The sequence below is a fragment of the Vigna unguiculata genome, chromosome 4 (assembly GCF_004118075.2).
Source record: "Vigna unguiculata cultivar IT97K-499-35 chromosome 4, ASM411807v1, whole genome shotgun sequence".
In the NCBI taxonomy this organism is placed as follows: Eukaryota; Viridiplantae; Streptophyta; class Magnoliopsida; order Fabales; family Fabaceae; genus Vigna; species Vigna unguiculata.
The window spans coordinates 29,894,912-29,908,691 of NC_040282.1; the positions used below are offsets into that span (position 1 = coordinate 29,894,912).

The 13,780-nt window shown below is 30.6% G+C and overlaps 2 protein-coding genes across 2 annotated transcripts in view; both read left to right on the top strand.

Moving 5' to 3' along the window:
• The first annotated feature begins 2,408 nt into the window (after positions 1-2,408).
• Positions 2,409-5,040, top strand: LOC114181582 (sucrose transport protein SUC8-like). Its single transcript, XM_028068077.1, has 4 exons — positions 2,409-3,726; positions 4,309-4,372; positions 4,545-4,588; positions 4,735-5,040. Exons 1-4 carry the CDS (start codon positions 2,491-2,493, stop codon positions 4,912-4,914), a joined length of 1,524 nt encoding a protein of 507 aa, XP_027923878.1. The 5' UTR covers positions 2,409-2,490; the 3' UTR covers positions 4,915-5,040.
• Positions 5,041-10,819: 5,779 nt separating this feature from the next.
• The window catches only part of LOC114181620 (sucrose transport protein SUC8-like), a 71,960-nt gene continuing 68,999 nt past the window's right edge, over positions 10,820-13,780 (top strand). The window contains exon 1 of the mRNA XM_028068123.1: positions 10,820-10,888. Coding sequence (XP_027923924.1) covers positions 10,820-10,888 — 69 coding nt within the window. The remainder of the gene's footprint in view (positions 10,889-13,780) is intronic.

The following is a 13,780-nucleotide window of genomic DNA, read 5'->3' on the forward strand; positions in this document are numbered from 1 at the left end:
TTTTGGTAGCCAAAACCTTGGTAACTAATGTTAGTGACCAATTTAGAAACCAATTATTTTGGTAGTTAAAACCTTGGTAGCTAATGTTAGTGACTAATTTAGAAACCAATTCATAATAAATTATTTTAATTATCAATTTAGAGACCAATTATAATGTTTTGGAATTGTTTTAGTTGCCAATAAATTTTAATTTTTAAATTGGTATTTAATTGGTCATTATATAATGACTAATTATTTTTTGTTACTAAAATTAATCATTATTCAAAGATTTTTTGTATTGTACTACGACCTTATAAATCAGATACTTCACTAATAAGTATCGATCAAGTATCCTAAAATATCAGACACAGACATGTGTCGGACATAGATACGTGATCCAAATTGAAGTATCGGTGCATCATAACCATCATTACTCTCCACCACCTCTAGACAAGATGGTTTCTAAATAAACACTACAAAAATAAAAAAACAATTATATAAAAATCAAAAAGTTCACATAAATAAAAAACATAATTGCATGTTATAATATATATATATATATATATATATATATATATATATATATATATATAATCTTTAAATATCAATATTAATAATCAAAATATTATCACAATCACAATGAAAGAAAAGTCTCGGTAAGAGGTAGTATAAAAAAAATTTCATAATATGATACTAAAATTTCATGATTTAGTCATAACTTTTGTACCTTTCCGATCTAATAAATATATTAAAGAACATGACTCAACATGGCCTGTTTAGCACTGTTAACCTAAAGTAGTTAATAATATCTAGATATATTTGTTGGCTCATATATTAACAGAAAATATAAAGATATATTTATTGATTATATTTCACATATCACTTAATATCATATATCAACAAAATATATAATATATTTGATTCGTTTATATTACCATTTATTATCATATTAACTGTAAGATAGTAAGTAAGTTTTTATTTTTCTTGATATTATGAATTTTGTAACCGATGATTCTTATCACAATTGTTGTTAAAGGCTTAATGATACTCTCCACAAGATATGAAATCCGAAAAATTAACATTAATAATTCACAAAATCTTATGAATTAATGGTTTCCGTAATCAATTAAGTTTCCTACAAGTTTGTATGATTTGTTTCCGTTTCCTAAAATATATTATAATTCACAAACCTTTATTTTATTATTTATACTTTTAGTTTTATAAAACACTATTTTGAAAATACAAGTCAAGAAATTACTTTTAAACATTAATAAAATACATCAATATTTATTTAATAATATAAATAATATTTATAAGAAAAGTTATTCATACTTTATAGGATTTTTCAACCAGTATAAATATTACATATTAATGCCTATATTATATCAAATGACTTTATTTATTCAAAATTGTTTTACAGCCATAATAAAATTATACATTTTTTTTTTTCAATTGACTTTAGTTTTACTACTGCAAATACTTATGCTTATCATTATTTGTATCTATTTTTTTCTTATGAAAATAAAAATGAAAATTTAATATCATAATTACTAAAATTAAAAATATTAAAAATATATTTATAAAAAATAATTATAAAATAAATAATTGTTAAAATTTTATTATAAGTAGCTTTTGAATTATAACAATAAATTATAAAATTGAAAAATAAAATAGTAAAATGAATTTATTGATAAAAATAAAATGGATTGTGTACATTAAAATCTTGATTCAAATCTGTTATAAGAAAAAAATCTTGTCAATAAGAGTTACACAATCAGGAAAATGATAAATAACTAAATATATCAATTGAAGATTCTTAAACTCCAGTCTAAGTGATTTTAAAATGAATTAAAACAGACTTTATAAACGATAGTTCTTACCTAACGACGTTGACCCATACTGTGATGAGTATCTAAATTTCCGTAAAAAAAAAAATAATATATAAAAAAATTGAAACAGTAAATTTTCCACAATCTAAGATTGCAACACCACCTATATTGCTGCTTTCGTAGTCTTCCTATGATGCGGTTTTTATCCATCTTTTAAGCAAAATGTATTAGCGTGTTTTTTTTTTTTTAAGAAGGAAGCATTTTACTGTAAAATGGTTTGAATTTTTTATTTGTAGCCTTATTTTACCATTTAAAAGCAGTAAATGAAATGCTTGAAAAAGTAAGAGTTTAATAAAAGGTTTAATTGGTGTTAATAAATACAGTCTATTTACAATTAATGTCGAACAAAACTTTGGATAGCGTTACACAGTGGGAAAACTATTTTTAAACATTCCACGTCAACAACGGATAAGGATCTGCGGTTTCACATAAAAACCACAAAATCACCTGATACCGGCTCTTCCAGTAACCTTATTTTGTCCACTAATACATCCCCATTCTTTAAATACTCACGAGTTCTCACTGTTTTTCTCACACTCATCTCTCTCACTCCCCTTTTGTTTCTGCTTTCACATTCTTAGAAGAGAAACAAACACAGGTGTGCTGTTCGGAGATCTCTTCGATGGAACCTCCTTCCTCTTCGCTTCAGGTTGAAACAGCAGTGCTGAAACAACCTAGTCCGTTCCGAAAAATGTTTGCTGTCTCTTCCATAGCTGCAGGGATCCAATTTGGGTGGGCCTTGCAACTCTCTCTCCTGACACCCTACGTTCAAACGTTGGGAGTCCCTCATGCGTGGTCCTCTTTCATCTGGCTCTGTGGCCCCATCTCTGGATTGGTTGTGCAGCCCATTGTAGGGTACACAAGCGATCGATGCACCTCCCGTTTCGGCCGTCGCCGTCCCTTCATTCTGAGTGGGGCGCTTGCCGTCGCCATCTCCGTGTTTCTTATTGGCTATGCGGCTGATATAGGACACGCCACCGGCGACGATATAACCAAAAAGACGCGTCCACGAGCGGTGGCCATCTTTGTGATCGGCTTTTGGATCCTGGATGTGGCTAACAACATGCTTCAGGGTCCATGCCGAGCTTTTCTCGGAGATCTCGCCGCCGGAGATCAGAAAAAAACCAGAACTGCCAATGCCTCTTACTCCTTCTTCATGGCCATCGGCAATGTTCTGGGTTACGCGGCCGGCTCCTATGATAAACTACACCACCTTTTCCCTTTTACGGAAACCAAGGCATGTAACGTGTTTTGTGCTAACCTGAAAAGTTGTTTTTTCTTTTCAATACTGCTCCTCCTGATCCTTTGTGTCGTTGTTCTCACATATGTGGAGGATCCACAGTTTATACCTGATGTTAATAACACTAACAATGCTGAAAATCAAGAGGTTCAAACTGGACTCTGGTATTCATGTTTTGGTGAATTGAGTGGTGCCTTTAAGGGACTAGAAAAGCCAATGTGGATGTTGATGCTTGTCACCGCCGTTAACTGGGTGGCATGGTTCCCTTATGTGTTATTTGATACCGATTGGATGGGTCGTGAGGTGTACGGTGGAGATGTGGGCACTGCTGCATATGATGCCGGAGTGCATGCAGGTTCTTTAGGACTTATGTTGAATTCAGTTGTTTTAGCAGTGATGTCAGTGGGTGTGGAGCCTTTGGGTCGTCTTGTCGGAGGAGTTAAATGGTTATGGGCAGGTGTTAATGTTATTCTCGCTGTTGGCCTGGCCATGACGTTGGTGATCACAAAGGCTGCACGCCATGAACGGAGATTTGACGGCGTCATTGCTGGTCATCCTTCAACAGCGGTTAAAGCTGGCGCATTGAGTTTCTTCTCCGTCCTCGGAATCCCTCAAGCGGTATAACCATTACAACCATTACTTTTGATGTTTTTCTTATCTGTCTGTCTTTTCTCTCAGTTTTGTTCTTTTCTGATCTGGAAAATATTTTCAAACCATTTTTGTGAAACTTTAATCACAGATACTGTTTCTTTTTTCACATTAAAGCAAGCTGATTTGGTAACCATTTAATGTATTTAATATATTATTCTAGATGTTGAAATATTCAATGTTATTAATATTTTTGAGTAAGATTAATTTCTTTTTTATGCGCATTTAAGGCGTCCTTAAATGTTGACCATTATAATCAAAGTAACGTATATTGCGTAATGGTTTTTGTAGATCAAGTTAATCGCCCCTATATATTTACATATAACTCTTTGGCTTTTTATTTATTTATTTTCTATTTGGAAGGTTGAGGATAGAAGAAAAATAAGGTTTTCAATTGACTTTTAGTGAATATAAAATTATATTATTTTTTAGTTATACAACCTATACAATTTTAAACCATTTTCTGAGAGAGAATATATATTTAAAGATTACTCTGATATATAATTGTATATCAATGTGCCATAAACTGATATATACTTTCAATGTGTCCAGATAACTTTCAGCGTTCCCTTTGCTCTCGCATCTATATATTCCAGCACGTCAGGTGCAGGCCAAGGTAAAGCAAACAATACCATTTATTATGTTTTATACTTAAAATAATTATTATATTTTTGGAAAAATACTGTTTGTGAAATTTACGTAGTCAAAAAAACAATTGGAAAACTACTATAGTCGTAAATAAAACATGTATACATAATTGAACTTTTCTTCTGTTTCAAAATTTTCAGGTTTATCTTTGGGTGTCCTCAATGTTTCAATCGTCGTGCCCCAGGTATGAATCCTTTCAAACAATTTTTTAATAATTTTTTTTTTTATCACAATAGTTAATTTCATAAAGTTTATATTAAAAGTTGATGTGATTATTGTTGTGATTGAATTTATGGCTAATTTTTGTGTATACATGACTTTTATATACAGATGATAATATCAGCAATAAGTGGACAGTGGGATAAATGGTTTGGTGGTGGTAACCTGCCGGCATTTATGTTGGGTGCGGTGGCGGCCGCCGTGAGTGCAGTGTTAGCAGTTGTTCTGTTACCAACTCCAAAGCCAGCAGATGTGAGCAAAGCTTCCGTTCCTGTAGGGGGTTTCCATTAGTATAAGGAGTGTTATATGTTTAGCTTTTGTAACTTTATTTTGACATGGGAGAGTGGATTAAGATATATATATTTGAATCTCTTCACATGTGTATTGTCTAAGTGTTATTATACTCAAGAGAAAAAAGGAAAAAAAAACTTGTTGAAATCTGTGTAGTTCGTTGCCTTTAATTAAAAAAAAAAACTTATAATGTAATTATTTTGGCAACATAAATATATAAATATAGTCATATATATTTCATATGGTCCAGAGTATAATATTTGTTAAGATTCTCAACTTCCTATAGTTTAAACCAAGAGTATTTTACATTTAACTTCATGACATTTAACTTTAAAAAATAATGTAAAATAGTACCTCAAATTTAAACCCATATAATAAATATTTAAAAATTAATAATTTTAGTCATGACATTTTCAATAAATATATATTTTAGTTATGTCAAATCCGTTTTAAAATGCAAGTAATAACCATCCTGCTCTATCTTTTTTCCGGATAACAAGCTATATTTAACAACAAACTATTGGGCGTCAGACTTTTTAAACAATTTCATACTTAATTTAATTTACCAAAAATGGACCGTTTAAATAAATTTTAGAAACAGTCCAATTGAATCATTACATAGTAAATTTAATATTTTAATTTGGATTATGAACACGTACATAAAACCATCTCTGTTGTTTATTATTCAACTTTATTTAGTTTTTGGTAACAAACTCTGGAAGAATGTGAATCATATATGTTTGCTATTAAACATAACAGTATCTAAAAAAATTGTATTTTTATAAATATAAACAAGTTTTAACTAAATATTTTAACCTTAAGCTTTGGTTATATAACCCCTCTCCCTCAATATATATATATTTACAAGATGATTTAGTAGTATGTTTTAAAGTTTCTTCACTTATTTTGGAAGAAGTTGTGGGTTAACTCTCGAAAACATTATATAAACCTAGTAATAAATCTTAATATCGATTTTGGGAGAGAGTGGTTGCAACTTATTTACACGTGAAGAGAGGTGGAAGAAAAGAGATAATGAAATCACAGGGATAGAGAGTTGAGGTTGTGGTGTGTGTGTGTGTTTTGTGCATCTCTTCAAAGATTGAGAGGAGTGTCATATGCAGAGTAGGTGAATGTGAGTGAAAAGTGAAGGAGAAGATGTGATATGGCAGTGTATAACATTGGGATGATAGGTCAAAATTTAAGCTTATCAGAAATGTATTAATGGCGATAGTTAGATCACAATCCTTATCCATTTCTCAACTTGGGTTCATTAGTTTTAGTGCTTTTAATTACTTTTTACCTCTCACCAAGACATCAATGCTACACACTTTTCTAGCAGAAGAAGCTCTTGTAGTTTCCACATATTTCTTCCTGCAACCAAAGTTTTGAATAATATAATATAATGATGGTGGTGGTAATGAAGAATAAATTTAACATATATTTCACTTTAAACTTTTAGTTTGGCTTATTTATTATATTTTTTGAAACTGTGACTTGAAATAGTTATGAAATTTCTTATAAGAATTATAAAAAATGGATGGAAGTTTGACTTTTTGTAATAGATGAAATAGAACATTTCCTAAGTTATAGACATTCAATAAACCACCTTGTCTATTTTCATCCATAGGTGGGTTGTGTGCTTTTTGTCATGGGACTTGTCATTTTCAGAGGTTGAGTTCTAATCATTGGGCGAATCAAATTTTTGCTTGTAAAAGAATAAATTTTCATTTTAAAGATATTTGGACTAATTTTCCTTGAAAAGTTTCTAAGAGTTGGAATTATGACAAGATGGACAGGTGGGGACATGTCCTCAGAGTGATTTTGAGTTTTTTTTTTTTTAAGTTTATCATTATATTTTCAGGAATTTGACCACACATTAATATGTGAGTGTGATTAAATTAGATTGTAAAACTATCAAAATACTAATAACAGAAATTAAGTTTGAGTTTTCTCACAATTTTTATCAAATTTTATTTCCCTTTCTATCCGATCATATTAGTTTAATAATATCTAATTTAGTAAAAGTATAAAACGTTGATATTTCATCAAAAAATGGCATGTAAATATTAGGCATTGAGCTGTTGATGTTTTCTTATTAGTTTTTTCTCTCTTAATCATGGGCAAATTTTATATTATGACCAAATTTTCTTAGTTTATAATTACTTTTATAACTCATTTTATTATATCTAAAATTAGAATGTACAAAACTTGTCTTTATCTATCGGTGTTCACTGATATAATTATAATATAAAGGATTAAATATGTTTTTGGTCCTTAACTAGTAGATTTTGGAATTACTCTATCTCGAAACTTTGGACTAATTTAGTCATTTATTTTTCGAAATATGTGGATTTGATCCTTTAATCAAATTTTGTTAAATTTATTTGATATTTCAAGTGCGTTTCATAATAGTATTTGACTTAACATTAAAGAAAAAATGTGTCAAACAGTATAAACAACTTAAATACAATCTTGAAATGCATACGAAATATCAAATGAACTTAACAAAATTTGATTAAAAGGATTAAATCCACGTATTTCAAAAGATGAGGAACTAAATTGGTCTAAAGTTTCGAAATGGACAAATTTCAAAATTCACTGAAAGTTAAGGGACCGAAAACATATTTAACCCTAATATAAATATATACTTCGTCAATCAATAATTATAATAAATGTAAATGAAGACAACTTTACCTAGTTTAGTATACATGTACCCTTGAAAATTGACAACATTTGAGTAAAAAAACACATATTTTCGAAAAAATAATAGGATTTGAGATATTATTAAAGATAATGAATGTATGTCTAAAAAATTTTATTACTAAGATATTTATAATTGAAGAAAATTATCTTAAGATCTATTTAAGAAAGCTTAATAATTTTGTGAGAGTATTAGTTTGAGAAAAGAAAAATTGTTGTGGTAAACATCCAAAACGGTTAAGCAAATATAAACACAAAGCGAAAGTCTAAAAAGTTTAAAATTGTTATGTAGACATTATATGTGTGTGTGCGAACATGTGTGCGTGGGTGTGTGATGACATATGTCCTAGTTATGGTCAAGCACATTCAAGAAGAGTTAGAGTCATATGAGGAAGATAGACCCAAACTCCTACCATCATGGGTCATCAGTGAGTTCTTATAATATTAGGTTTATTTTGGACCTTAAATTATGGGTCTAGTATTATAGGTTTTTTGGTGTGCCTTGTATAATGGTCTAAGTAGTTTAGGCTTTTTTTTTCGGTCTTGTATTTGGGCCTAAGGTTGTAGTGTAGGATTTTGGGCCTAAATGAGATGTGCCTTAAAGAGACACATGAGTTTAAGGTAAAAATCCTAGCTTGGAGCACAAGCCTTCTAGAAGCATGTGGACCCTTGGCTAAAGTGGCCATGTGTCATGCTCCTAGTGGAGATGATTAATGGCCATGTATCATCACCCTAATGGTGAGGAATTTCGCCTTGGTCTCCAAGTTTGTAGAATTGAGATTTTGCTTCTCCATTTTGTGAGATACCTTTATTGTTACCTAAGCTTATAAATAGAAGTGTCTCTCCCATAAAAAAACTACCTTTAAATTGAGTATTGTTATGCTATCAAATTTGTGTCATACTACTCATCTCAGGTCACCAAGGTTTCTTCTTGCTACCCTTCCTTAATGACCCAACCTCTCTTGAGAGCACTTAAACACCACCATAGCCTATCCCTTTACTTAAGTCATATAGCTTGGAGGAGGAGTCATCATCTCATCACATCAAAACCACCATATGCACACCATATTTCCACCACCATCAAACTTTTGCAAACCATAACCCATTTGGAAGCTCCCTTTGGCTTGACTTATATAGTTTGAAAGAGCTTATCCCATTAGTGTGTCACTACAAAAGAAATCAAAATTATCTACCGATAATTACATACAAATTAAAATTCGTATGTAAATTAAGCATTACATACGAATTTTATATACAATTTTTTTCCATTTATAAAATCTCATTACATACGGATTATTTTCGTATGTAACGATAGACAAGTTTTTCTTCCCTTTTCCGTATGTAAAATTCGTATATAAATGAAATCATATATTTCATATTGAATTTACATATGAATTTTGAATAAAAAAATATTAAAAAATCTATGAAAAGTATAACAGTTATTCATGAAAGTGAACGTTAACTCTATGAGGCCTTCTACCACTTCTAGAGCATCTCTTTCAGATTGAAGAGTTCGTTGGTGTCCATATTGTGTTCGTTCGCTAGTGTCGCGGCTACCGTTCCACCAAGCACTCATCCACACTCTCTTGTTGTTCTCGTGGCTATCGCGTCTTTTCATTGCAAGTGCTAGGGTTACATGGTGAGCTGACACAATTTCGATACCGGGGTGGTGGTAACGAGTGCTCGTGGTATTTGTTTAGTTTCCGATGAAGCTGTTTCCTTTTTTTTGTACACCTACGTCGTGAAGAAGCTTGAGGGAACTCATATTTCTGGAGATTGGAAGCGCAACCTGCATGCAAGAAGAATGTCATGGTTGTTCTGGTGAGGTTCGCGGTGCAGGGTTGTGAATGAACTAGCATCGACACTACTGAAATCTCTATTTCTGAAACCCTAGGTTTGGTTTGTTCCAAATCGAAGAGAGTATTTCAAGCTCCGATCATTTAACATCCGGTAAGAGAATTTGTAATGTGTTTACTTGTCCATTGTTATCGATTTGTTTCTTTCTTTGTCTGTATCCCTTTATCTCTATTAAATGAGATGAATGAATGAATTGGAAACAATTTTGCTGCCTTGTAAGTAAAACCCACTTGTTGCGTGAAAAACATAACCCACTCACATTCCCTGCTCTTGATCACTGTCCAATCTTCCAAATTTCCAATTCACTTTTCTGCATTTCCAACCTCTATCAAATAGAATTTAAGCAAAGTTGATTTAATGAAATATAATTTGATGTGACTATTTTGTGCATTTTTTCTTATCAATAGAAGTGATTTGATGAAAATGATTATTCATTTTAATTAGGTTGGGTATGTAATCCATCGAGAATTACATACGAAATAATTTGTATGTAATTTACATGCAGACTCTAATACCTACGAAAAATTTTGTATGTAAAGTTACATATGAAATTTTTTCCATATGTAAATTTATTAGCGCCTAGTTTACATACGAATTTGTTTTCGTATATAACCTATAGATAATATCTAATTACATACGGATTTTATGCATTACATAAAGATTTTGTCCATAGAAAAAATTAGTTTTTTTTGTAGTGTGTGTGTGTGAGGAAATGCGTGTGGAGGTGTGTGTGTCCTTGTGCATACGTGTGCGTGTGCACGGGTGTCTGGGGGTGTGCGTGTGCTTGTGCTTGCATGCATAGGTGTGTGGGTGAGTGTGTCTGGGGGTGTGCGTGGGTGTGTGTGTATTTTTATGATATAAAAATTGTTTTCAAACCATTTTTGTGGCACTTTAATCTATTCTTCTTCCTTCCACACACAACAATTCTTTTGTTCTTCCTATTGTGAGAAAACAAAACACATTCATTGAGGCCATGGAGGCCATCTTCCTCCATCACCAAACTTAGTGTGGAGGCCAACCAGATCGAGCCGAGCCCACTACGAAAAATGTTTGTTGTGGCGTCCATAGCTGCGGGCATATAGTTCAAGTGGGATCTTTAGCTCTCTCTACTCAATCTATACGTTCAATTCTTGGGAGTTTCACATGCCGCAACCTCCTTCATCTGGTTCTGTGGCCCTATCTTCGGACTTGTGGTGCAACCCATTGTTTGCTACTACAGCGACAAAAGCACTTCTCACTTTTGTCACATACACCCCTTTTTCTTGACGGTGGATTGGTTGTCACCATAGCTGTATTTCTTATCAGTTATGCAAACGAGGTATCTCTCTTTTGAAGAAATTCCTTCACAATGGAGGCATCATCTCTGACCAATCCCATTGACCCAAGAAAGCCTTCCATCACCACACTTAGTGTGAAGGCCAATAAAGCTGAGCTAAGCCCACTAAAGGTAAAGTATTTAAAGATTTAAAAGATTAGACAATGTTTCTCATTATGTTCATTTAACTAATTCATTTATTTCCATCAACAAACAAATGATTTTGTGAAAGGATGAAAAATTTGGCTTTTGTTACTAGGAATGTATAATATATACGTTCAATATTTACCCATATTACTTTTAGTGTTCCATTTGCTCTAGCATTTATATACTCCAACACTTTAGGTGTAGGCCAAGGTAAAGCAAACAATATCATTTATTACGTTTTCTATGTAAAATAATTATTATATTTTTAGAAATTAACTATTTTTGAAATTAAAGTAGTCAAAAACCAATTACATTGTTGTTCATAGAAATTGTCAAACTATTATAGTCTTAAATCAAAATGTATATATATAATTGACCTTTCTTCCTATTTCAAAATTTTCAGGTTTATCATTGGGTGTTCTCAATACTGCAATTGTTGTGCCCATGAATGAATCCCTTCACATTACTAATATTTTTTTATCATTTAATACATTGCCTCGTAACTATGTTAAGAATTGAATTCATAATTTTATTAGCTTACAAGATGGTGTTACATGGCGGATAAAACATATTACTAGTTAATTTGGTAAAGTTTATATTAAAAGATTATGTGATTATCACGGTGATTGAATTTATGACTAATTTTTGTGTATACACGACTTTTATATAATAGTAGCAATAATAAGTGGACAATGGAATAATTGGTTTGGTGGTGGAAACTTGTCGATGTTTGTGATGGGTGTGGTGGCAGTCGTCGTGAGTGCGATGTTAACGGTTGTTCTGCTGCCAACTTCGAAACCAACACCGTAGGGAGTTTTCATTAGTATTTGGAGTTATACATGTTTAGCTTTCATATATGTGGATTGAGATCTTCTATTTCAATCTATTACATGTCTATTGTTTAAGTGTTGTTATACCAAAAAAAGAAAAACTCGTTATGTTTAGTGTTGAGTTTTGGGTAGCTTGTTGCCTTAATATAAAAAGTAGTCAAATATATATCACATGGTCTAGGTGTAATGTTTGGTGAAGATTCTCGATCTTTTATAACGGAACAAGTGTTTTACGTTTAACCCTGCAATGTGACATTTAACTAAAAATAAAACAATGTAAAATAGTATCCTAAATTTGAACCCTCATAGTCACATGGATGTCCGAGAAATAATAAAATTATTGTATTTTAGTTATGACATTTTCAATATACGACAAAACTGTTATATATACTAGCGAAGACACAGATACTGTCGCACACACATGCACACATTCACACATACATCCACCCGCACACACCCACACCTATACTATCAATTTTCAAATATTAAAAACTTATATTATAATACATATATTTAAACAAAGTGGACATAGGTGTGATGACACCTATGTTTTTGTTGGTGTGCTATAGTATGTTTAGTCGAACATAATATGATGGAAGTATAATTATTTCGAATATTATTGGAATCATAAAACATCTATGATAAATTAATTAAAGTAAGTAGAAAAAAGTTGATTTAATTACCATTTTGTAAGAGAGAAAAAATAATATCTAAAGTCAGGAGATAATATAATAATTTGTGTGTCTATACATGTTTTCGACAAACAACAAATATTTGGCAAAAAAAAAAACATCAAATAAAAAATCACATGTGTTCAAATATAATGAAAATTGATAGTAAAAATATCATATTCAAGTGGGAAGAGAATAAATATGAATTTCATATTAAATAAACTAATACCAAGAGAATGTAAAGAATAAAATAAAGTCAAAACAAAGACAATATCCACTACAGATTGAAGTGCTAACAAACATGATGAAAACATGTGAACATAAACATACAACTTATTATAATACAAAAACCAATATGTCTCTTTTGTGACTAACTAGAAATAATATATTTTTAAATAATATGATTTAAATATTTACACTATTATAATACATATTAAACCTAGATCTTCATTATATATATATATATATATATATATATATATATATATATTATGTGATTGTTATACATGTAATATATTTAAAGTGAGGAGATAATATAAAAATTTTATTGATCTAATATAATAAATTATTATAGATGGTTTTAATTTACGTATTTTTTATTTTTGTTTTCATTAAGTGTGGCATTATAACTCCACAAAACAATATAACTTATAGTAATTACTTTAATATTTATAAGTGAAATATACTAAATTATTAAATCCAATCGCTACATATTATTTTTGTTATATATATATATATATATATATATATATATATATATATATTAACAAAAATATTTACTTCTTATAAAGGGCACAAAAACTGAAACACATCCTGAACATTAATCTTTATTTGATCTTCTAATTTAAACAAAATTGATGATTTAAATCTATAATACTTTCATTCATACTTTTTTTTAACAACACACATCGAGATATGTGCACGCATACAACCCCTGCACACACACATGCACAAACGAACGAACCCACACACACACATGTACGCACCTACACACACATGTCCACATAGACATCCATTCACACACACCTAGACCCACAATCACACCCACACTATCAATTTACAAATATAAATAACTTATGTTATTTATACAAATATTTAAAAAATTCAGACACACAAGTTCGATGACACCTATATTTCCTTAAATATGCTATAGTATATTTAATAGAACATAATATGATGGAAGTATAATTATGCTGAATATTATTAAAATTATAAAATATATATGGTAAATTAATTAAAATAAGTACAAAAAATGAATTTAATTATAATATTTTAAGAGAGAAGAAAGTAAAATAATATTTAAAGGCAAAACATAGTATAATAATATGTGTGTTTATGCATGTTTT